Source organism: Schistocerca gregaria, chromosome 3 (genome assembly GCF_023897955.1).
Source record: "Schistocerca gregaria isolate iqSchGreg1 chromosome 3, iqSchGreg1.2, whole genome shotgun sequence".
In the NCBI taxonomy this organism is placed as follows: domain Eukaryota; kingdom Metazoa; phylum Arthropoda; class Insecta; order Orthoptera; family Acrididae; genus Schistocerca; species Schistocerca gregaria.
Window position 1 is genome coordinate 225,937,746 of NC_064922.1, and position 26,197 is coordinate 225,963,942.

At 39.6% G+C, this 26,197-nt stretch overlaps 1 protein-coding gene and 1 non-coding gene across 2 annotated transcripts in view; one reads left to right on the forward strand and one right to left on the reverse strand.

Annotated features, from left to right (window-relative positions):
- LOC126354379 (integrin beta-PS-like) overlaps positions 1–26,197 on the forward strand; it is a 150,723-nt gene that overhangs the window by 78,260 nt on the left and 46,266 nt on the right. Inside the window, exons 5-8 of the mRNA XM_050003979.1 lie at positions 283–379; positions 462–632; positions 19,447–19,710; positions 24,301–24,573. Of these exons, the coding sequence (XP_049859936.1) occupies positions 283–379; positions 462–632; positions 19,447–19,710; positions 24,301–24,573 (805 nt within the window). The remainder of the gene's footprint in view (positions 1–282; positions 380–461; positions 633–19,446; positions 19,711–24,300; positions 24,574–26,197) is intronic.
- Trnas-uga (transfer RNA serine (anticodon UGA)) lies at positions 17,764–17,838 on the reverse strand. The gene has a single exon. It is a non-coding gene; the product is annotated as a tRNA-Ser (tRNA).

Below are 26,197 nucleotides of genomic sequence, written 5' to 3' on the forward strand. Positions count from 1 at the left end.
TCGCAAGTGAAACTGACCTGCAGTCTCACAAGTATTTACTGAAATTGGATTGCAACTGTTCCAGCTAGGTAATCTTGGAAGCATTTAGCGTTCTCTCTGCCAGAGAGAACCACAATTTCTGAACAGCAGAGGTGCTAGCAATGAGAGATTTGTATTTTATTTCATTTTACTCTTAAGAATAAGGAACAGACATTTAAATCTTCAATGTGTTCTTCATAACTTTCAGAATTCCCATTAGCTTTGCATGCACTGCTAAGTGTGTTATTTTTCATTACTTTTAAGGATAAAACATCCATGCAGAAATCGAAGTGTCCCTTGTGATCCAGCTTATGAATTCAGAAACCACTTGAGCCTACAAAAAAATATCACGTTGTTCACTGTAAGTTGTTCTAAACATTTTACTTTCTGTACAGTGTGTAAATAGATCTGCATCTTTACCCATTGTTAAATACATTTTACAGGAAACAGTTCGAAAAGTGAACATGTCTGGGAACTTTGATGCTCCAGAAGGAACTTTGGATGCAGTCCTCCAGGCTGTCACATGCACAGAACGCATCAACTGGCGCAACAACTCTCGCAAGGTGGTGTTGGTAGCCACAGACAATGGATTTCACATAGCTGGTGATGGCAAGGTCTGAAACATGTTTTCATTTTTTGAAAGTCGTTCTCGAGCAGTAATCTGTACTAATGACCATAAAACAAAGGCTCTTCAAGCTCTGTTGTGCTAACTAAATAAGTTTTATATTCAACATACAGGTGGCAGGAAGAGAACCACCTACCACAGAAAATAGTGGCTCTTATTGAACTAGCACTCTAAAGCACATAGCAACTAATCAGCTCTGTCAAAGAGAAAATTGGAACTGTCACAAAATAGTGTTGGCAACATAGATAAGTGACAGTTAACAATAATTTATTACAATAACTTTACTTAAATATGATGATGTTGACGGTCCCTCACAAGGTTGTTAAAATTCGATAACTATGAAACTGGTTTATTCCTGAAACCAGTGAATAATGACTAACTAAACTAGTAAAATATCCAGTCTTGCTCTGCTGGCAGTGAAAGTAGAAGTGTCTGGCACTATCTTCTGATACATGCACACTGCAGGACTTAGCAGGTACTGTGACACCGCGAGACACTGACAGAGTGGAGCTGTGTGCACACTCAACCCTCACAATAACAAGGTGAGGGGGACTTTACATGCACCTTTTGAAAATATTGCAATCTATTCACTTAATTTACTTTTTAAAATTTTCTAAAAAATATTTATTGTCTTTAATGAAGTCTTCTTCCAGATTCTATGATGGTTTTACATTTTTTGTTTAAGCTTAATCAGAAAATTTGAGTTTAAGGGAGTTGGTCATAATGTTTCTCCTCGTTGTTACTTGATGTGACTTCCCACAACAGCCTTCTTACTCCACAAATAATAGCATTATGTGACTTTAGAACACATGGACATTATATTTCTCTGGGTTGACGGCAACATTTGTCCCAACAATGATTCATTTTCCTTTGGTTTTTTATTGTTTCCTATTTACTGAAACTTAGTCCAGTGTTAGAAACAACTGGGACTGAAAATCTATCAACAGTCCCTTACTGACAGAGAAATATCACAGATTTTGGAAGACTCTGCAGTTTCCCCCACCCCCCACGATCCATGGACCTTGCCATTGGTGGGGAGGCTTGCGTGCCTCTACGATAGAGACAGCAGTGCCGTAGGTGCAACCACAATGGAGGGGTATCTGTTGAGAGGCCAGACAAATGTGTGGTTCCTGAAGAGGGGCAGCAGCCTTTTCAGTAGTTGCAGGGGATTGACCTGGCCTTGTATAACTAACCAAAACAGCCTTGCTGAGTTGGAACTGCGAACGGCTGAAAGCAAGGGGAAACTACAGCCATAATTTTTCCCAAGGGCATGCAGCTTTACTGTATGATTAAATGATGATGGCGTCCTCTTGGGTAAAATATTACGGGGGTAAAATAGTCCCCCATTCGGATCTCCGGGCAGCGAATGCTCAAGAGGATGTCATTATCAGGAGGAAAAAAACTGGCGTTCTTCGGATCGGAGCATGGAATGTCAGATCCCTTAATTGGACAGGTAGCTTAGAGGATTTATAAAGGTAAATGGATAGGTTAAAGTTAATGTTGTGGGAATTAGTGAAGTTTGGTGGCAGGGGGAACAAGACTTTTGGTCAGGTGAATACAGGGTTATAAATACAAAATCAAATAGTGGTAATGCAGGAGTGGGTTTAATAATGAATAAAAAAAATAGGAGTGCGAGTAAGCTACTACAAACAGCATAGTAAACACATTATTGTGGCCAAGATAGATACAAAGCCCACTCCTATCACAGTAGTACAAGTTTATATGCCAACTAGCTCTGCAGATGACGAAGAAATTGAAGAAAGGTATGATGAGATAAAAGAAATTATTCAGGTAGTGAAGGGAAACGAAAATTTAATAGTCATGGGTGACTGGAATTCGACAGTAGGAAAAGGAACAGAAGGAAACGTAGTAGATGAATATGGATTGGGGCTAATAAATGCAAGAGGAAGCCGCCTGGTAGAATTTTGCACAGAGCATAACTTAATCATAGCTAACACTTGGTTCAAGAATCATGAAAGAAGGTTCTATACGTGGAAGAACCATGGAGATACTAGAAGGTTTCAGATAGATTATATAATGGTAAGACAGAGATTTAGGAACCAGATTTTAAATTGTAAGACATTTCCAGGGGCAGAAGTGGCCTCTGACCACAATCTATTGGTTATGAACTTAAATTAAAACTGAAGAAACTGCAGAAAGATGGGAATTTAAGGAGATGGGATGTGGATAAACTGAAAGAACCAGAGATTGTACAGAGTTTCAGGGAGAGCATAAGGGAAAAATTGACAGGAATGGGGAAAAGAAATACAGTAGAAGAAGAATGGGTAGCTATGAGGAATGAAATAGTGAAGGCAGCAGAGGATCAAGTAGGTAAAAAGACGAGGGCTAGTAGAAATCCTTGGAGAACAGAAGAGATACTGAATTTAATTGATGAAAGAAGAAAATACAAAAATGCAGTAAGTGAAGTAGGCAAAAAGGAATACAAACGTCTCAAAAATGACATCGACAGGAAGTGCAGAATGGCTAAGCAGGGATGGCTAGAGGACAAATGTAACGATGTGGAGGCTTATTTTATGAGGGGTAAGATAGGTACTGCCTACAGAAAAATTAAATAGACCTTTGCAGAAAAGAGAACCACTTGTATGAATACCAAGAGCTCAAGTGGCAACCCAGTTCTAAGCAAAGAAGGGAAAGCAGAAAGGTGGAAGGAGTATATAGAGGGTCTATACAGGGGCGATGTTCCTGAGGACAATATTATGGAAATGGAGGAGGAGGTAGATGAAGATGAAATGGGAGATATGATACTGAAAGAGCACTGAAAGACCTGAGTCGAAACAAGGCCCCGGGAGTAGACAACATTCCATTGGAACTACTGACAGCCTTGGGAGAGCCAGCCCTGACAAAACTCTACCATCTGGTGAGCAAGATGTATGAGACAGGCCAAATACCCTCAGACTTCAAGAAGAATATAATAATTATAATCCCAAAGATACAGAAATACAAGTCGCTGAGGAATGAAATAAATAGGAAGTGCAGGGAAGCTAAGACGAAATGGCTGCAGGAAAAATGTGAAGACATTGAAAAAGATATGATTGTCGGAAGGACAGACTCAGCATACAGGAAAGTCAAAACAACTTTTGGTGACATTAAAAGCAATGGTGGTAACATGAAGAGTGCAATGGGAATTCCACTGTTAAATGCAGAGGAGAGAGCAGATAGATGGAAAGAATACATTGAAAGCCTCTATGAGGGTGAAGATTTGTCTGATGTGATAGAAGAAGAAACAGGAGTCAATTTAGAAGAGATAGGGGATCCAGTATTAGAATCGGAATTTAAAAGAGTTTTGGACGGCTTACGGTCAAATAAGGCAGAAGGGATAGATAACATTCCATCAGAATTTCTAAAATCATTAGGGGAAGTGGCAACAAAACGACTATTCACATTGGTGTGTAGAATATATGAGTCTGGCGACAAACCATCTGACTTTCGGAAAAGCATCATCCACACAATTCCGAAGATGGAAAGAGCTGACAAGTGCGAGAATTATCGCACAATGAGCTTAACAGCTCATGCATTGAAGCTACTTACAAGAATAATATACAGAAGAATGGAAAAGAAAATTGAGAATGTGCTAGGTGACGATCAGTTTGGCTTTAGGAAAAGTAAAGGCATGAGAGAGGCAATTCTGACGTTACGGCTAATAATGGAAGCAAGGCTAAACAAAAATCAAGGCACGTTCATAGGATTTGTCGACCTGGAAAAAGCATTCGACAATATAAAATGGTGCAAGCTGCTCGAGATTCTGAAAAAAGTAAGGGTAAGCTATAGGGAGAGACGGGTCATATACAATATGTACAACAACCAAGAGGGAATAATAAGAGTGAACGATCAAGAACGAAGTGCTCATATCAAGTAGGGAGTAAGACAAGGCTGTAGCCTTTCGCCCCTACTCTTCAATCTGTACATCGAGGAAGCAATGATGGAAATAAAAGAAAGGTTCAGGAGTGGAATTAAAATACAAGGTGAAAGGATATCAATGATACGATTCGCTGATGACATTGCTATCCTGAGTGAAAGTGAAGAAGAATTAAATGATCTGCTGAATGGAATGAACAGTCTAAGGAGTACACAGTATGGTTTGAGAGTAAATCGGAGAAAGACGAAGGTAATGAGAAGTAGTAGAAATGAGAACAGCGAGAAACTTAACATCAGGATTGGTGGTCACGAAGTCAGTGAAGTTAAGGAATTCTTCTACCTAGGCAGTAAAATAACCAATGACAGACGGAGCAAGGAGGACATCAAAAGCAAACTCGCTATGGCAAAAAAGGCATTTCTGGCCAAGAGAAGTCTACTAATATCAAATACCGGCCTTAATTTGAGGAAGAAATTTCTGAGGATGTACGTCTGGAGTACAGCATTGTATGGTAGTGAAACATGGACTGTGGGAAAACCAGGAATCGAAGCATTTGAGATGTGGTGCTATAGACAAATGTTGAGAATTAGGTGGACTGATAAGGTAAGAAATGAGGAGGTTCTACGCAGATTCGGAGAGGAAAGGAATATGTGGAAAACACTGATAAGGAGAAGGGACAGGGTGATAGGACATCTGCTAAGACAGGAGGGAATTACTTCCATGGTACTAGAGGGAGCTGTAGAGGGCAAAAATGGTAGAGGAAACTATCAGTTTAATAAGTCACAGCTGCATAATACTAACACGAATTCCTTAGAGATGAATGGAAAAACTGGTAGAAGCCGACATCGGGGAAGATCAGTTTGGATTCCATAGAAATGTTGGAACACTTGAGGCAATACTGACCCTACGACTTATCTTAGAAGAAAGATTAAGGAAAGGGAAACCTACTTTTCTAGTATTTGTAGACTTAGAGAAAGCTTTTGACAATGTGGACTGGAATACTCTCTTTCATATTCTGAAGGTGGCAGGGGTAAAATACAGGGAGCAAAAGGCAGTTATAAGAGTTGAGGGACATGAAAGGGAACCAGTGATTGGGAAGGGAGTGAGACAGGATTGTAGCCTCTCCATGATACTATTCAATCTGTATATTGAGCAAGCAGTAAAGGAAACAAAAGAAAAGTTCAGAGTAGGTATTAAAATCCATGGGGAAGAAATAAAAACTTTGAGGTTCGCCGATGACATTGTAATTCTGTCAGAGACAGCAAAGGACTTGGAAGAGCAATTGAACAGAATGGACAGTGTCTTGAAATGAGGATATAAGATGAACATCAACAAAAGCAAAACAAGGATAATGGAATATAGTCGAATTAAGTCGGGTGATGCTGAGGGAATTAGATTAGGAAATGAGACATTTAAAGTAGTAAAGGAGTTTTGCTATTTGGGGAGCAAAATAACTGATGATGGTCGAAGTAGAGAGGATATAAAATGTAGACTGGCAATGGCAAGGAAAGCGTTTCTGAAAAAGAGAAATTTGTTAACATCGAGTATAGATTGTAGCCATGTATGGAAGTGAAATGTGGACGATAAATAGTTTAGACAAGAGGAGAATAGAAGCTTTCTAAATGTGGTGCTACAGAAGAATGCTGAAGATTAAATGGGTAGATCACATAACTAATGAGGAGGTATTGAATAGAATTGGGGAGAAGAGGAGTTTGTGGCACAACTTGACAAGAAGAAGGGATCGGGTGGTAGGAAATATTCTGAGGCATCAAGGGATCACAAATTTAGTGCTGGAGGGCAGCGTTGAGGGTAAAAATCATAGAGGAAGACCAAGAGATGAATACACTAAGCAGATTCAGAAGGATGTAGGCTGCAGTAGGTACTGGAAGATGAAGAAGCTTGCACAGGATAGAGTAGCATGGAGCGCTGCATCAAACCAGCCTCAGGACTGAAGACCACAACAGCAACAACAACAACAACAACAACAACAACAACAACTGCAGATTATCAAATTGAATTTGATGAAACTGATGAATTAGTGAATGAACCTGAAGAGGAATGTGTTGTGCATGAGGATGTTAACAGTGATAGAGCACCTACAGACACTGAAGATGAACTCTGGGCACCTGAAACTGATGATGCAGCTTGCAAGGTTAGTGACAAGTATATTATGAGTACTGGAAAAATTTATAGCTCCAAACTTCCTCATGTTAGAAGATGAGTAGCAAAAAACATAGTGACAGAAAGAAAAGGCATAAGAGATGAAGGTAAAGTAGGAACAGTAAGAGAATCATTTCAAAAGTTTTTGTCTCCAGAAATTTTCAACATCATAATAAAGCATACCAATGAAGAGCCATTGAGGCAGAAAATACTTAAGACAGACAGACTTGAACCCATGGTATATATAGAGCTACTTATTATTATGGGGAAGGAAAGTGGCAGTAAGTCATCTGTTATAGATTTATGGTCCTACACCTCAGGAAGGTTTGTTTATACCATGAGCTAAACCAGATTCCAACAGCTTACTGAAATAGTAAGATGTGATGACAGAGAGTTGCAAAGCAATTGCAGGAAATATGATAAGTTGAAAAGTTTCTGACAAAATGAATGAATTACTGTCAAAATATTAATCTGTTGGTATGCACATTGTTATTGATGAAGTGTTGTCATTGTTCCATGGCAGGTATCCCTTCAAGGTCTTCAAGAGGGTAAAACGTGGTATATAAGGTGTACTTATATGCATGCTCACAAATGCTAAAACTAGATATGTTATCAGCATGGAGCCTTATTCTGGAAAAAGAAATGATAATACACAACAATCAAATTCCACTGCAGCTGTGGCCAAACGCCTGGTGGTTCCTACACATAATTTAGGGCAAAATGTCACCACAGACAGATATTGCACTTGAATTGATTTGGCCAAAGATATATGGAGGAACCACAAGCTAACTCTTGTGGGAATATTACAAGCTAATAGGAAACATATACCTCAAGAACTGAAAGACATCTCAAGATCAGAATTATATTCTAGTAAATTTGCTTTCGCTGAAACTAGTACTGGAAATATTCCAATTACAATTGTTTCTTATGTATGCTGTGAAAAACCCAAACTAAATCTTCTGTTTCTATCATCTCAACATTAGGATGCTGCAGCTGGTTCACCTACTGACACTAAGAAGAAAACAGTAATAAATTTATATTATAATGAGACTAAAGGTGACATTCACATGATAGATCGAATGGTGATGCAATATTCAACTAAAAGGGCTACAAGAAGGTAGCCACTGTCTGTTTTCTATACTCTTGTGGACATAGCAGCAGTGAATAGTTATACACTATTTTTGTTGAACTTCTTGGACTGGAATAAGAAAAAAACTTAATAAGTGACAACTTTTTCTTCAAAAACTGGGGCTACAGCTCACGATACCATACATTGAAGAAAAGGCTACAAATATTGCAGGACTGATAAAGCCTGTACTTTCAAGTGCAGAGGGTATTCTTGGATGGAAAATCAGGCAGAAATTTGGTGCAAAGGAATCTCGTGGAGGTAAAGGTAGATGTCATTTATGCGTTAGTGAAAGCCGTTCAAATGCAGAAAAGTACAACAAAGTGAACAAAACAGCCCCAATCTGTGACAATTGTAAGAGATACCCATGTGGTAAACACAGTAAAAAAACTGTTGTAGTCTTCCAAATCTGAGGTAAATTCCGAAGAAAGTGGTGAATAATTCTTCTCACAAAACTATGTTATGTACCTAAGCTATTTGTATGTTACCTCAAGTTTTTGTAATATTTTTAATTATAGTAAAGTGTACTTCAGTAGTACTATCCTGACTTTTACTACAACTCTTTCTCAAGATAATTAGACTTGGTAAATTTAAATGCTGAAGTAAGTGAAAGATATAAAATGCATTTTTGAAAACAGTTTTAAAAGAAATATTCAGGTTCTGTATCCTGATTATGCATCAATAGATCTTTCAAAAGTATGTTACTAATATAATTCAAGAACAATTAATAAACTTTATTTATTTTAAAATTTTTCTTTTATGGTGGGCACAAAGTACCCCCCGCCATCCCCCTTGGTACTAAAAATTACTGAATTGGTACAGTGAGGGTTAAATCTGCAGTTTGAAAATGAATGTTCATTTGCAAACTATTTGCCCAATGGCAGGTGGAAGCAGGATATAGTCCCTGTTATGTGCACCCTTTGTCATGTCAGACTATAATTATGGCAGATAGACAGGACTATGAATTATGTATGGCAGAAGCATAATATGGTCTGTTATGTATGTCTTCTGTGGCATCTGACCAAAATTATGTGACATCAAGCTGAAGAATGGCCTTACCTTGTGGTTCCCTTGATGTGTATGGCTGCATACTGTATCTACTGAGGGACACAGGAAGATCAATGAAGAAAGACTGTGCCTTAGTGATGTGTTACAGACTGAATAGTAAAAAGGGAAGACAGGAACAATTTATATGCTTGGCACACCAGGATGTGTCTGTTTAACCTGCCTGAGATAATCTTTGTGAGCACAGTTTCACAATTTATTTATCCAGACTATCTACTAGCTTTATGTGACACACAGCAGTAATACCATAGTGAAGGAGGATGTCACAGCAAACACACTCACCAGATGCTCTTTCTTCACACAATACTCACTGCTCAACGAAAGTAGTATCTTGACCATTGTGAGTGAACCCACTAGCAGTGTGATAACTTCCTGCTTGCAAATGACTCACAGTTTAGTCTGCAGTGTGGTTCTGTCCATTTTTTGATCTGAAGTGCCTGTGGAACAGGATACAAAAATCTGCTGGCATTCAGAGAGAGACTGATGTGATGGTGACAGAGTTCACATCTTAGATGAAGTACGTTAGGGAGTGAATGACGTCACATGATTTGATTTTCTTTCTTTGTGCCAGTATCACTTTGAAACATGTCATACTGGTGCCAGGGCATCTTTTAGTACACTCTTTATTACCATGTTCAACATTTTGCACACATTTTTTAGGTTCTTTAACTTATGGGCTTCAGAGTACCTTTTAATCATGGGAAGGTTCATTGAGATTTCATTGTATAAATGTTGACTTAAACTGCATGATTACTTACTCATGTCTCCGCATTTATGGATGTTGAATGTCAAGTGACACTCTCAGAATCTACCTCTAGTACCAACATTACTTAATTTTTTTCAAACAGTTATCTTCAACTCTAGACTGTCATAGGTCATACATGACTTCATCCAACCACTGCTTCTGGAATCTGTCAAATTGGAATGTTCCATTAGATCCACTGGCCATCACAGATTCTACTCAAAAGTTTTCAGGCTTGAGACATAGCATGGAGAATGAATTTTCACTATGCAGCAATGTGCGCGCTGATATGAAACTTCCTGGCAGTATAAACTGTGCACCAAGCCAGGACTTGAACTGGGGAGCTTTTTCTCTCACAGAACTGTGAGGATGGTCATGAGTCATGCTCAGGGAGCTTTGTTTGTAGAGAACTTGCCCGTGAAAGGCAAAGGTCTCAGGTTTGAGTCCCTGTGTGGCACACAGTTTTAATCTGCCAGAAGTTTTATGTCAGTGCACACTCTGCTGCTGGGTGACTATTCATTCTGGAAACAGTCTCACAGGCTCTGGCTAAGCCAAGTCTGAAGAATATCCTTTCTTTCAGGGGTGATAATCTTGCAAGTTTTGCAGCAGAACGTCTGTGAAGCCTGGAAAACAGGAAATGTGGTACTGGCGGAAGTAAAGCTGTCAGAATGGGTTGTGAGTCGTGCTTAAGATAGCTTAGTTGGTAGACCACTTGCCCGTGAAAGGCAAAGTTCTCAGATTCAAGTCGCAGTCCAACATACAGTTTTAATCTACTAGGAAGTTTCACATCAGTGTGCTTTCCGCTGCAGAATGAAAATTCTTTCTGGAAACAGTTCCCCAGATTGTGGCTAACTCTTGTCTCCACAGTCTACTGTCTTCCAGCAGTGCTAGTCCCACACGTTTCACAGAACGTCTGTGAAGTTTGGAAAGTAGGCGACAAGGTACAGGAGGATGTAGAGCTGTGAGAACAACTTATGACCTGTGCTTGGGTAGCTCAGTTAATAGAGTACTGGCCCACAAAAGGTAAGGGTGCCAGGTTCAAGTCACAGTCTGGCATACAATTTTAAGCTTCCAGGCCTGTTAATGTAAGAACACATTTTGCTGAAGCATGAAAATTCATCCTCAAAACAATCCCCCAGGCTATGGTTAAGCCATATCTCCACAATATCCTTTCTTCCAGCAATGTTAGTTCCACAAGTTTCACAGAACTTCTGTGAAGTTCAGAAGATAGAAGATAGGAGATGGAAGTAAAGCTGTGAGGATGGGCCATGAGTTCTGATTGTGTAGATCAGTTGATAGAACAATTGTCTGTGGAAGGCAAACACCCTGGGTTTGAGTTCCAATCTGACACAGAGTTTTAATCTGCCAGAAAGTTACAGTGTCTGTCTTGTCTGACAAAGTTGCCCTGCCTGCGACTGGTGGACAACATAACATTGTCAGTCATTTACACAGTTCTTTATTCTTCTTTCTCCACCAGATATCCATATCTGGCACTGGGCCAATGATATGCCTCAAAATGTTTCAGTAACAAATAATAGTTTCTTATCTTCTTCCTTTATAGTAGTCATGGCCTTCAGTACTTAAAGTAGCACTAGAGCAATCATTATTTACATGGCTTTATTTTAGGTTTATTGTTAGACATAGTGTAAGTTCATAGTCTGTTTCATACTGAAGTATGTTCTGTATGTGTCAGTAATCTATTGCTTCATCATCAGCTTTTACTATAGCAAGAACACAATTTATGGAACATAGTACTTTATAGAGCAACACATAGGACACAGTTTTGTATAGCACTGAACATACTGACTAGACAACACTAATACAGGGCACAGAAGAGGCTGAGCACTCATTTGCAATTGCTGAAATAATACTGTTTCCTGGGCATCCCAGCAGAGCATGCCAGGGGAGTTGACAAAGGTGGCTTCTATAAGCTGGCCTGTGAACTTGTATGGACACACAATCTCTGAAATAGCGCACGTCGTGAGTGAAGGTACATCTCTCCTCCCTTCTACGGGGGGTAGGGAAACCACATACAGACAGAAACTGAAAAATACATGGTACAGAAAAAAAGCGCTGGTACTGAAAAACCACTCATACCATGGAAAAAAGTACTGATCTCACAAGGCCCTGAGATTAAAAGTTATGGAAAATACCAATGATGGAGCTGACATTCATTTCATTTCCTAGTGACAGTGACTACTGCAGCATGTAGCAGGCAGGCACCGGCAGGTAGGGGCTGTCTGGTACACCATCTCCCCTCTCATGAGAGGCAGTAGACCAGGATTTGGGCCAGCATCTCTTTAGTGACATCCTCATCAAGGTCAATGAGGACATCGGAAACAACAGCTGCACAGAACCTAGCAACACAGGCAGCGAAGGTGCAGTGAGTGCAGTGAGTGCTGCACTGGCAATGGTGGTCAAAAAGTGGGGCTGAAGGCAGGAACCCCAGACAGTGATCTTCCAGACAGTGACTCCCGCTGCAGCATGAACTGGACCATCTGCAACACAGGAAGAGGCATCAGCAGCTGCGGGGAAGGTTATGGGACCTTCATGCACGACCGCAGCTGGTCAAAGTGATGAGACAACTGCCCATCAGGAGTGCGGACAACACAGAGGCACCAGCCCAGTGACGCTCAATGATGGCAGCACCCCTGTTTGGCTAGCAGCCAAAGCCACGAGCCCAGACGGGCACACTCGGCCAGAACCGTTATGGAGCCATCGACACCGGTGGACCAGGTGTCAGATGCAGCAAGTGAAGGAGGATCTGTGGGTGGCATCCATGTAGCAGCTCTGCCAGAGTGAAATGGTACGAACTCTAAAAATGGTGTAAGGCAGCTTCAGGAGACTTGCTGGATACATACTTCCGCATCTGAGTTTTAAATGTCCAAACCATGCATTCAGCCTCACCATTAACTAAAGATGAAACAGGGGAGCTGTGACATGTCTAATAGGAGGAGGAGATTAGTGTTTAATGTCCCATTGACGATGAGGTCATTAGAGACGGAGCACAAGCTCAGATTAGTGAAGGAAGTCAGCCGTTCCCTTTCGAAGGAACCATCCTGGTATTTGCCTGAAATGATTTAGGGAAATCATTGAAAACCTAAATCAGGATGGCCGGAAGTAGGTTTGAACCGTCGTCTTCCCAAGTGCAAGTCCAGTGTGCTAACCACTTCGTCACCCTGCTCATTGATACGGCTGACAGCACTAGCCTGGCAAAAAGAAGTATATTCTTGAGAAATAAACAGTGACCCATTATCAATAACCGTGGTATACACAAGCCCTCAGTTGCAAAAATCTTAGACAGGGAAAAAATAGTGGCCACCGTGGATGTGGACAGACAACATGCCACATAGGAAAACTTGGAGTAGGTGTCCATTATAGTGAGCCAATACTGATTTAGGAAGACCTACGAAAATCAATATGTAGATGCTCCCATGGGCACTATAACATTGGCCACGGTGGAAAAGATGCCCACAGGGCCACCTGATGCTGAACACAGTGAGTGCAAGTGGTGATAATCTGCATAATGACCCCATGGAAGACTGGCCAATACACAACCAGCAGGGGGGAGCTTCAGTGTGAGGGGCCCCCAATGACTGACCTGTAGTAGAAGCTGCAGTACATTACAGTATAAGGAAGTGGGAATCAGAACCCGGGGAGCAGTGTAACTAATGAAAGAACCCTGTCAAACACAGAAAGGCATTGCTGGTGGGAGAAGTAATTACACAAGGGGTATGAGGCATTGTCTGGAGATTTTTTGGCCAACCATGCCGCACGAAAGAGATGACCTGACTAAGTGCAGGATCCGTGGCGACAGCTGATGCTGTTTGGCATTATTGATGGGAAAACCATTGACTTCATTGTGGTTCTCAGTATCTAAATAGAAACAAAGCAGCTTATCCTGATCAAATGTTGGATCTGACCAAATCAGAAGGCAAGGTAAGGCATTGGCATTGGGCTGTTGTGCTGTCAGCTGGTAAGGAGAGGAGGAGAGCCAACTTCTGCAAACAATGTGCTCCCTTGTCTGGCATGGAAGCCAAAGTGCTCCAAAGACAACCAATGGCTTATGATCCATGAGTAAATGGAACTTAGAACCATACACAAAGATGTGAAATTTCTTGAGGGCGAACACAATCACTAAAGCCTCCTTGTCAATCTGAGAATACCACTGCTAAGAGGTATTTAAAGTCTTAAAAGCACAAGCAACGGGTTGTTCAGACCTGTCCGCACATTTGTGCACCAACCTCGCACCAAAGCCATGCTGAGCGGCACCTGCAGCCAACATGAAATGCTGATCCAGCTGAAAAGTGGCTCAACAGGGGGCAAATTTAAGCAAAGCAAATGCTCAGTCACTGGCTGGGGACCAGAAAAAAGCACATTTTTATGCACAAAAACTTATGGTAGTATACAACTTTACCTAGAAATGCCAGCAGTTCTTTAATGGAGGTCAGCCACAGCAAAGCCGCAATTGCATCAACATGTTGACCCAATGGCTTGACCCCTGTGCAAGAAACCTCAAAACCAAAATACTCAATTGATGTCTGAAAAAGTTGAGATTTGACAAGATTGCACTTGAGACCTGCAGACTGCAAAACAGAAAACAACGGTCGGAGATTACTAAGGTGACCTTTGGTGGAAGAATGCAAAACAATATATTCTAGTTAACTGAAGCAGCCAGGCACAGAGGCTGTCAGCTGTTCTAAAAAATGCAGAAAAATTGGAGATGCACAACTGACGCCAAAAGTTTGTTGCAGAGCAAAAGGTGTATTGAAAACAAGAAAGCACCTAGTGGTCTCATTCAAGGGGTCCTGCTAAACTCACTGTACTTCTTCCAAAGTTTCCTCTTAGTATATATCTCTGCAACTGATAATCTCCAATTACCTGTTCAGTAGACTGAGCGATGTGGTGCAGTGGTTAGCACATTGGACTTCCAACAAATCAACCTTGGAAAAGAAGTGGCTACATGATAATTTTGCAAGTGACTCATCCCAGCAGGGCAAAGGATATGTATCTATCCCAGACTGCATCAATCATGTGACACTAAAGACACCACAGAAATGAAGCTTACCTATCAGCTTGTCAACGATGACCAGTGGTGTAGCCCCACAACTGGAAGAAATAGGCTGAATGACATTGAGTGATGTCAAATGAATGGATTTGGCCTCAACAGAGTTGCACAATGTGACAGACACATGCCCATCTGACAAAAATGATGTCGAATGGACTCTTTCATGGTAATATGGGCCTGAAATCTGGTAGCACAACCTAAATAAGGGGAAAACAGAGATCAAAACTTAGACCAGGGGGCCTCCAGTTGCTGATATTGAATTGATCTGACACTAAATTTACCTCCTCAATGGAGAAACCAAAAGTGTTAAACGGATCCAACAAGAACAGATCTGTAGTGTGGGACTGATCCACTACAAGGAAGGTAAGACGGTGAACAACAGATTTATAAGAGACAGGTGTGTAGCTAACTGACTTCTGTGAAACCTATGTGAGGGGAGGGAAACCCAAGTCCACATATATTTATGTGTTTACAAAGTCACTGCAACTCCTGTGTCCACTTGCACTTTTAGTGGTTTATTAAATACAAATTGTTAATAAACAATTTGTTCAGGGAGATAGTCACTGTAGAGATACAGTTTATGTCCATCAATACTTCTGCACTTACCATGTTTGAAGAGGAGTTACACACCAATTCAGTGTGGGCTTTCTTTCAACACTTGTTGCAGTGCTTTTTCATGGACTTCCCTATCTGGTGCTAAATGAATAATAACATCACATACCATATGATCAGCGTAGGATTCGTGGTGGATACTATGACAAATTTACAACTTCTCAACCCTTGAAATTCTGCAGCCCAGGCTTTGCAAGATTAGTTTGGGCATTTCTGACAACAGTACAATTCTACATGCATCGCAATGACATCTGTTCTGTAACAGTAATAGGTTGAGAGAGGCTTGCACATTTCATCAAATGAGAAGCTGACTGCATCTTGCAAAGATGCAAGTTGGCTCAACAACTGATAAACACGTGGCAAAATCCAGGAAAGAAAGAAAGACCTACACAGGTTTGCATTGTCCATGCAAGGAACCTGATAATGTGTCATGTGGGAGTGCCAGCCATCAGCCGATTCATCATATGCTGGAAAGGGTGACGGTTGTATTGACAGGAGAGTAACCTTCTGTGAACATGCAGAGGCCACCTGACTGAGAGTGGTGGTGAGAGCCTGCTGTTGTTCCACCAAGCTTGCTTCTGGAGAATGATATGTTGGAGTATTTCTTCCTCCGAGATGTTTGTCAGAAGACCAAGTACTGACACTAACATGCAGATAAAACATAACCGTTATTCATCACCAAGTTTTCTACAGCAAGAACAAACACAATTTATGGAACATAGTACTTTATAGAACAACAAGTAAGATACAGGTTGCACATAGCACTCAACACATTGACTGGGCAACAGTAATATAGGGTACAGAATAGGCTCAGTATTCATTTGCAACTGCTTAAATAATATTGATGCCTTAGCAGATCACCAGATCACACCATGGGGTCAACTCAAGTGGCCACTATACATGAGCCTGTGAATTGTATGGATGCACGATCTCTCATAGGGCGTGTGTCAAGAGTGAAGGTACATCAGTTTTAAATGGTAGGCGCTCAGAAACGTTTGGTCTCCACTCTATAAAATTAAGAAACCAGAGGTTCCTATGTACTGCTCTGGGCACTCCCATGTTTAATGCCATCATTTTCATCTTCTTAGTATTAATTTACAGGCCAGTTTTTCTTTCGTGTTAGGTGCTCTTTGCCTTGACCACTTAAGCTCCAACTGTATGACAGATGTGAAACCATCTGCAAATGTTATGGATTCATCCATTCCTGTCACCATCATTCTCATTTCACTTCATTTCTGGATGACTCTTTCAAGTACTATGTTACACAGTATCAGTGAAGTGACACCACCTTATTACAATCTTCTGCATGTGTAGAATACCTTTGATATCTCAGACTAGAACTTCATCTTTGCTCTTATTTCTACAGCCATATGTCACAGAGAAATCAATACATGTTGCCAAGACATGTTTGCTAAACTCACTGTACTTCTTCCAAAGTTTCCTCTTAGTATATATCTCTGCAACTGATAATCTCCAATTACCTGTTCAGTAGACTGAGCGATGTGGTGCAGTGGTTAGCACATTGGACTCACATTCAGGAGGATGATGGTTCAAACCCATGACCAGCCATCCTGATTTAGGTTTTCCATGATTTACCTGAATCACTTTAGGCAAGTTTCAGGATGGCTTCTCTGAAAGGGCATGGCCAACTTCCTTTCCTCACCCAATGGGACTGATGACCTTGGTGTTTGGTCCCCTTCCCGAAACCAACCAACCAACTTATTCAGTACATGATAGCTTTTTTTCAACAAGTTTTAAAGTAACCTGCTCAAAAAACATCTTGCACCACCCTCATGACTTGCATAGTTGAAGCTTTTTTAAAATCAAAACTTCTCTGTAAATACTCTTTTCACTACAGTAAATCACTATGTACAGGCATCTGTTAAAGGAAGCACAGTACATATGCATTCTGAGTGCAGTTCAGTAGAGTGTGGAGGCTCCAGTTGTGTACAGGACAATCTTGTTTGGGTACTGTAACTTACCACTCTCTTTCCACAGATAATCACTTAAGAACAAATTTAAAGTAAAATTTGTACATATCTAAAGGCAGAAGCACTGAGTTGTCAAAAAGTACACAAATAAAAGGAACAGATCTTGGGTGGCTTTTCAAATGCACATCCTTTTTCTAGCTGTATGAAAAACATGCACACAAACACACAGACGACTGAGCACAATGCAGAGACATGTATGTGCATGTGAGTAACTGTGGGTGTGCTTTTGTGCATGTTTTTCCTACAGCTAGAACAAGGAAGTGCATTCCAAAATCTAACCAAGCTCTGTACATTTTGTTTATGTACCTATCAACAATGCAGCACTTCTGCCTTTCAGTCAGTTGACTCCTTTAATTCCTAAATAATTTGTAATTTTCAACCAGAACTTTCTGTACATTATCTGTACTCATCTACCAGAATGAAATTTTCACTCTGCAGCGGAGTGTGCGCTGATATGAAACTTCCTGGCAGATTAAAACTGTGTGCCCGACCGAGACTCGAACTCGGGACCTTTGCCTTTCACGGGCAAGTGCTCTACCAACTGAGCTACCGAAGCACGACTCACGGCCGGTACTCACAGCTTTACTTCTGCCAGTATCCGTCTCCTACCTTCCAAACTTTACAGAAGCTCTTCTGCGAACCTTGCAGAACTAGCACTCCTGAAAGAAAGGATACTGTGGAGACATGGCTTAGCCACAGCCTGGGGGATGTTACCAGAATGAAATTTTCACTCTGTAGCGGAGTGTGCGCTGATATGAAACTTCCTGGCAGATTAAAACTGTGTGCCCGACCGAGACTCAAACTCGGGACCTTCGCCTTTCGCGGGCAAGTGCTCTACCAACTGAGCTACCGAAGCACGTGCAGAAGAGCTTCTGTAAAGTTTGGAAGGTAGGAGACGGATACTGGCAGAAGTAAAGCTGTGAGTACCGGCCGTGAGTCGTGCTTCGGTAGCTCAGTTGGTAGAGCACTTGCCCGTGAAAGGCAAAGGTCCCGAGTTCGAGTCTCGGTCGGGTACACAGTTTTAATCTGCCAGGAAGTTTCTGTACTCATCTAATTCATTTGCAACTTTGTAATCTTTGTCAGAATTCTCATTTCCAGGCATTCATGTGGTTCACATGATCAAAGGCAGTGGGCTCAACTGCCATGTAGAAAACTGTTCACATTGTATGCATTTTCCATTTATTAAGTTTGTTGGGACACCATCTATTATTTACAAAACTTTTTAAATCAGACATCACGTTACTATTATCAAACACAATCATTCCACGATGTTTCACTATGTACACTACTGTATGAGCTACCCCAAAGAACATCCTCAGCAAGATCGATCTTAGAACTCACTTGTATGATGACATGCTTGAGTTGAGCAGTATCAGGATAGGCTTCTCTGACCTGTTTTTCACCCTTACAGTTAACATTTTGGTGATAGGTTCACCTGTCAAGGCTATTAGCACCACCCAAGGGGCAAGTGTAGCTTAGTAATGCAATGGAGATGGTGAGTATTACTTTCGAGTAAAATAGAGCCTTCCGGTGAGTAAGATTGGATAGGCTCTTGTTAAGCTTTTCATTAACGTAGGGTTATAAGAATTTATGAGTCTTTTGACATTACCTGACTTTACTTTAGTTTCTGGGTTTGCCTAAGCTGCATTTAATTTGTTTTATTTGCTTCTGAGAGTAAACTGTCCCTTTCTGATCAAAAAACGTATTTGCCTCACTGAGAAGGTAACTGTTGCTCACAAACATGTACTTCCATTATCAGCTCTAGTGTATAACTTGTGAAAGTTATACATAGCACTATGTAGTGCATTGATTTATATATGGAAATTGGAAATAATTGGGATACCAATAATTTGGATACCATAGGAATATGTCTTGCCCTGATTTACTCATGTAAACTGATTAGAATGATGATAACAGAGCAACACTTGAAAAGCATTTATTATGCAATGTAATGGTTTAGTAAACATAAAACATATATTATCTTAGCACAATGAAATGTCACATTTGTTGGCTTAGTTGTATTTTCATTTTTAAAAATCATTTTACTCGGAAATGTTTCACTCTAGCAGAAATTCTAAACATGCAAATAATAATCTATTCATTTTACAAGTTTTAATAGCAGGCAAGATAATGTGTTCAAATTATAACATGATATTTTGTTACAGCTAGGGGGCATCATAATTCCAAATGATGGTGAATGTCATTTAGATAGTGAAGGCTACTATTCTATGTCAGTATCGCAGGACTATCCTTCAATATCTCTAATTACTCAGAGAGTTCAAGAAGAATCTGCTCATGTAATTTTTGCTGTAACAAGCAATATAATTGAAGTGTATCAAGAACTGGAGAAGTTGTTACTGGGATCAAGAGTTGAAGTTTTATTGGAGGATTCTTCCAACATAGTTACACTATTGCAAAATCAATACAATGTAAGTAATGATGAATTAATAACAAATAAAGAAGTCAGTAATATTATTTCATTACGTCTGTAAACAAAATGTCCATGCCATCATGTGATTCTGTCTTTACAAGTATTTAAGTAAAGTTTTGTCCTGTGTCCATTTTGTGTTAGTCTTAAACAATTTTAAATATGTATAAATACAGTAGTTATGTTTCATCTTACACTCTACTTCTGGGAAAGAAAAATTACATTTCATGGAGAAAAGTGTCTAAATACATCACTGTTCATGCTGTGTGTGGCATCAGGTTCTGCAGAAACAATGTATCAGCACTGTAGTCATGTTTTCTGTCAAAATGAGTCAATGTAGAGAACTAAATGAGTTCATACAGATCAGGACTGAAGGTGCCTTTAAATCTGGTCAATCTGTTAGAGGCATTTCTCAGAAATGATGTGTACGCAGACTCACTGTTAGCAGTATTACTATAAAATGCTAAAAGGACAGAAGCACTATATCTGATTGTCACTCTTGTATGTTGCAAACACATTGATAGTTGCATAGATAAGGACACATTACTACCACAATTACTACAGAAATGATGCTGAACAAGTAAGTTTACAGCTACATATGTGTGATATGTCAATATTTGTGACTGCATAAAGCCTATTTACTTGAACTGAAATAGCACAATGGCTTAAATTTAATGAAATAGGACCAAATAGTCTTTGACATTGTGTTGCTAGTGTAATATTTTTAAACTACATCTCAAGTAAACACCTTTGTCTTTTCTATTACACATAATAACGTTGTTAGTTGAAAATTTATCTGCAGATAAGAATGAAATACTCAGAAGATTCTTGTTTCCATTTCATATTGGTTGGCTGCCTGTTAGGTATTTTATGATATTGGACAAGTGATTAAAGATATTTGTAGGTATTATTGCAACATACCACAACATCTCAGCAACAGTCATTTAAGTGATCAACACTTCATTCACAATTTAACTTTTCTAAACTAAATATATATCAGGCAGATATAAATATAAAATATCTACTTACATGCTTCAACTGCAGTTTTGCAGTCTCTGTCAAAATCTTGTCTCCTTAACTCCAAAAACATCAAGAAAAAATATGAATCTTATGGAATCATTTTCACAGTCTTGTGTTGAAAATTGTAGTTCAAACTGTATACATCTTCCATTTATTACATTCACCAGCAAACTGTCTGTTACATGCAATATATTTTTTATGGTGTCACACACTCTAAGGCTTATTCATTTTCAGTTCAAACAACTCATTTTCATTATCTCTTCATAAGCTCAAACAAAGAGTGACCCAATGACAACACACTAAGCGGTACTGCTGTACAAACATTGTGACTAGTCATGTAGGCAGAAAAACAAAGAAAACTAAAATGTTGTACCAATTGACATTTAATGTTACAAGCTTTTGTAATACTTTTCAGATCAGATACATTTTCAGTTATTTACAGTTACACTGTATATATAGGATTTTACAATGCTTTTGCACTGTAAAATCCTGTATATACTGTGTAACTGGTGTTAAGTGCAGATATTTCTATTGGTGGCTGAAGACAGTGTAGCGAAAAACATTACATCAGGATTTGCTTTACTTGAAAACTGATTATTGTAGCTATTAGGAGTAACATGCCTTTAGGTTGGAAAAGGACTCTAAGTGCATGTGGCAAGACCGAGACATAAGCATTAATTTTCCTTTGGGCAGGAGGCCAGGTATTGAAGTGTGGACACAAAGATGCAAAATGGGTAATTTATACTAACAAGTGTAGTCCATTTAATGGTGCAGTTACAAACATGCGGAAAACATCAGGTCACAAAGTTTATGTTTTTGTGGGAAGACTATTTGACACAGAGAAAAAACAACCAACACACTGATATGTGTACATATTAAGATACCACATATAAAAATATAAGTAATATCTGCACTTATATCTTCACACCCTGTACACATGTGTGTGTGTGTGTGTGTGTGTGTGTGTGTGTGTGTGTGTGTCCAGTCACAACCACCACCTGTGTCTGACATCAGCATCCAGTAACCATTAGCAGCGGCGGTTATATAAGACATGTTGCAGGCCTTGGAAAACAGTGCAATCGTTGTTGTATCACAGAAATGGTATGATTTAACTGAAGTCCAAAAGGACATAATCTTGGCTTTCAGGCCAAGGGTGAAGACATTTCTGAAATAATCAAGTTTGTGAACTGTCTGCATTCCACCATGGTTACAGTAGGAGGTGTGTTCAAAAAGTAAAGGTGATTATATTTTTATGAAAAAATATTTATTTATTCAAAATATTCATGTTGTCCCCTTGAAAGTAATCCCCCTCAGATACAGTACACTTGTGCCAACACTTCTTCAAATCCTTGAAGCACTTCTCATAAGCACTTTTTGGTACAGCCTTGAGTACTTCCAGTGACACACTTTTTATTTCCTCAATCGTTGAGAATCTTCATCCTTTCATATGTCTCTTAAGTTTTGGGAGTGGGAAAAAGTTGCAGGGAGCCAAATCCCATGAGTATGGTGGCTGAGGCATGATTGTCATGTTGTCTTTGGCCAAAAAATCTCTCACAAACAACAATGAATCAGCAGGTGGCTTGTCATGATGCAAAAGCCATGAATTGTTTTTCTACAATTCCTGAAGTTTTTTGTGTATTGCTTGTTGCAAACAGTGCATAACATCAAGGTAAGACTCCTTATTAACTGTACAACCTAGAGGCAAAAATTCATGATGCCATGGTAAAACAGTGAGCAAAACTTTGACATTTGATCGAACTTAGCGTGCTTTTTTCAGTCCTGGCTCTCTGATATGCTTCTTTTGAGACACCTAGCCTTTGGTTTTGACATCATAGCTGTAAACCCATGTTTTGTCACCAGCTATGACACTTCTGAGCAAATGAGGATCATCACTGATGTCATTCAAGAGCTCCTGAGCGATGTTCATGCTACGGTTCTTCTGATCAAAATTGAGAAGCTTTGGAACAAATCTGATACACGGCTCATGTCTAAAACATCAAAAACATTTGCATGACAAAAGCTGACCGATATGTCAACATTCTCAGGCCATCCTGGTACCCATGGCTGTTCCGTTTAATTGTTGGTATGTCTGGCTTTCACATCAATTTATGCTTTGAAAGCCTCTACATCTCTGTGTAGCTATTACAATCTGCATCCATATTAACCTGTTTTATAGTACCACATTTCAAAAACTTCTATTCTCTTCTTGTCTGAACTGTTTATCATCCATGGCTCACTTCAATACATGGTCACACTCCAGACATATATAATTTAGAAATGCTTTACTTGCCATTTCCTCCTTTTGCCATAATCATTTATTTTCCATTAGAATAAGAAAACTCATTTACTTCTTTCAATGTCTTATTTTGTAAACTAATTCCCTCAGCATCACCTCATTTAATTAGGGTACATTGCATTTTCCTTGTTGTAGTTTATCTTATAACTTCTTTTTAAGATACTATCCATTCTGTTCAACTGATTTTCCAAGTCCTTTTCCATCTTTAACAGAACTGCAATATTACTGACAAACCTCTAGCTTTAGTTTCTTTCCCATGAACTTTAATTCCCTTTCCAAATACGTCCTTGTCAGATTCTTCTCAGGGTATCTCATATCTTCCCTCTCATCTTCATCTACTTCCTGTTCCCATAATATTGTCTTCAGCTTTGTTTACCTTGCATAGCCTTTATATATATTTCTTTACCCTTTTAGCCTTTCCTCATTTGCTTAGCATTTACTTACCACATGACCTCTTAATATTCATAAAAGTGATCTGTTCTCTCCAATGATTTCTTTATTTTTCCTCTATGTGGCATATCTATTTCCTATCGTCACACATACTTCTATAGTTCTGCATTTCACATCTAACCATTCCTGCTTTGCCATTTTACACTTTGCCTCAAGCCATTCTTGCTTTTCAATTTTGGCCCCTCTGTCAGTCTCATTTTTTAGATATCCATTTTGCCTCTTGCTTGCCTTATTTGCTGCATGTTTATGTTTCCTTCTTCAATCAGTTAAATTCAATATCTCATGTTTTGTCAAAGGATTCCTACTGGGCTACATCTTTTGGCCTATTTGATCCTCTGATTCCCTCAATGTTTTATCTCTAGAAGTTACCAATTCATTTTCTAATCTGTTCTTTTCCTCTGTTTCACTCAAATGTTGCCTAATGCTTCATTTGCAACTGTCATCTACCTCTTGTCCTACCAATTTATCAACCTTCTCTCCTTGATTTCCTATATTACTGTTGTTTCTCAGTGTTCTACTGATTCTTCAACTAACTGATGTACCACCAGTATGGCAGTAGGAGACTAGAAAAGACTGATAATGACACTATCAAAATTATACGTTATGAAAACAGGCAGGTAAAAATTCATTGGAGTTTGTTTGAGAAACTGAACACTGTATTCTGAAGTAAATTCCCAATATGTCTTAAACAGAAAGCCTACAACCAGTTTATAGTAGCAAATAGTAACGATCTCAAAGATGACAGACATTCGCAATAAGATATTTACTAGATAACAAATAAATTAACTTACTTTTCAGTAACAATGATATTTCCATCAATTTTAGGAAATTTCTGCATCTGTTGAACTGAAAGATGATGCAGAGTATGTATCTGTAACATACAATCCAAAAGGACCAGATGGAAGTGTGTCAGAAGGTAATAAAATTTCAATGCTGAAGAGTGGTGATATAATCAATGTCACAGCAGAAATTATTGTGAAAGACCCACCAAATATGAATGATTTAATGTGGAAAGAAAATTTTCATATAATGGCAGTTGGTATAAGGGACAGTATTGCAGTGGATTTACAAGTGTTCACTGACTGCCCTTGCAGTAAGGTAAGTGTGACTATAAATTCTTATGGTACAGTTTTATATGCAGTGGTATAGAGTTTACATATCATGCTAGGGGATCACATCAAGAAATCTATAACATAGCAGATAACATAGTTGGAAACAACAAGTCCATCAGTACAGAACCACAAGAGTGTACTTAGGATCTGACTAGAAGATGGTAACTCATATTAGCTTCATGGTGAATGATGAAATAGTTTTGACGTCTCACAACAAATGCCTCTGGGTGCATTTGCTACTAGTTAGTAACAACTACATGTTCCAAGTTTTCTTTAAAGTGATGGTGAAATGATATGTATTTTTGTTTGTGGGGCAGAATGCAATCCCAGATTACAAAGGTGCTTTTATCCAGAGGATGAGGGGAAGCAGGGGAGGGGGGAGGGGGGCATCTGCCTTCCTCTGGCTCTCACTGAGTTATGTCCTTCTGCCCATAATCTATTATCCCTTAATCCATTTTATAGAATGGTCTTTTGCAAAGATTATTAGTACCCCCCCCCCCCCCTTCCATGAACCATGGACCTTGCCGTTGGTGGGGAGGCTTGCATGCCTCAGCGATACAGATAGCCGTACCGTAGGTGCAACCACAACGGAGGGGTATCTGTTGAGAGGCCAGACAAATGTGTGGTTCCTGAAGAGGGGCAGCAACCTTTTCAGTAGTTGCAAGGGCAACAGTCTGGATGATTGACTGATCTGGCCTTGTAACAATAACCAAAACAGCCTGGCTGTGCTGGTACTGTGAACGGCTGAAAGCAAGGGGAAACTACGGCCATAATTTTTATCGAGTGCATGCAGCTTTACTGTATGATTAAATGATGATGGCGTCCTCTTGGGTAAAATATTCCAGAGGTAAAATAGTCCCCCATTCAGATCTCCAGGCAGGAACTACTCAAAAGGATGTCGTTATCAGGAGAAAGAAAACTGGTGTTCTACGGATCGGAGTGTGGAATGTCAGATCCCTTAATTGGGCAGGTAGGTTAGAAAATTTAAAAAGGGAAATGGATAGGTAAAGTAGGAAAAGGAACAGAAGGAAACATAGTAGATGAATATGGATTGGGGCTAAGAAATGCAAGAGGAAGCCACCTGGTAGAATTTTGCACAGAGCATAACTTAATCATAGCTAACACTTGGTTTAAGAATCATGAAAGAAGGTTGTACACATGGAAGAACCCTGGAGATACTAGAAGGTTTCAGATAGATTATATAATGGTAAGACAGAGATTTAGGAACCAGATTTTAAATTGTAAGACATTTCCAGGGGCAGAAGTGGCCTCTGACCACAATCTATTGGTTATGAACTGTAGATTAAAACTGAAGAAACTGCAAAAGGTGGGAATTTAAGGAGATGGAACCTGGATAAACTGAAAGAACCAGAGGTTGTACAGAGTTTCAGGCAGAGCATAAGGGAACAATTGACAGGAATGGGGGAAAGAGAAAAAGAATGGGTAGTCCTGAGGGATGAAGTAATGAAGGCAGCAGAGGATCAAGAAGGTAAAAAGATGAGGGCTAGTAGAAATCCTTGGGTAACAGAAGAGATTTTAATTTTAATTGATGAAAGGAGAAAATACAAAAATGCAGTAAATAAAGCAGGCAAAAAGGAATACAAATGTCT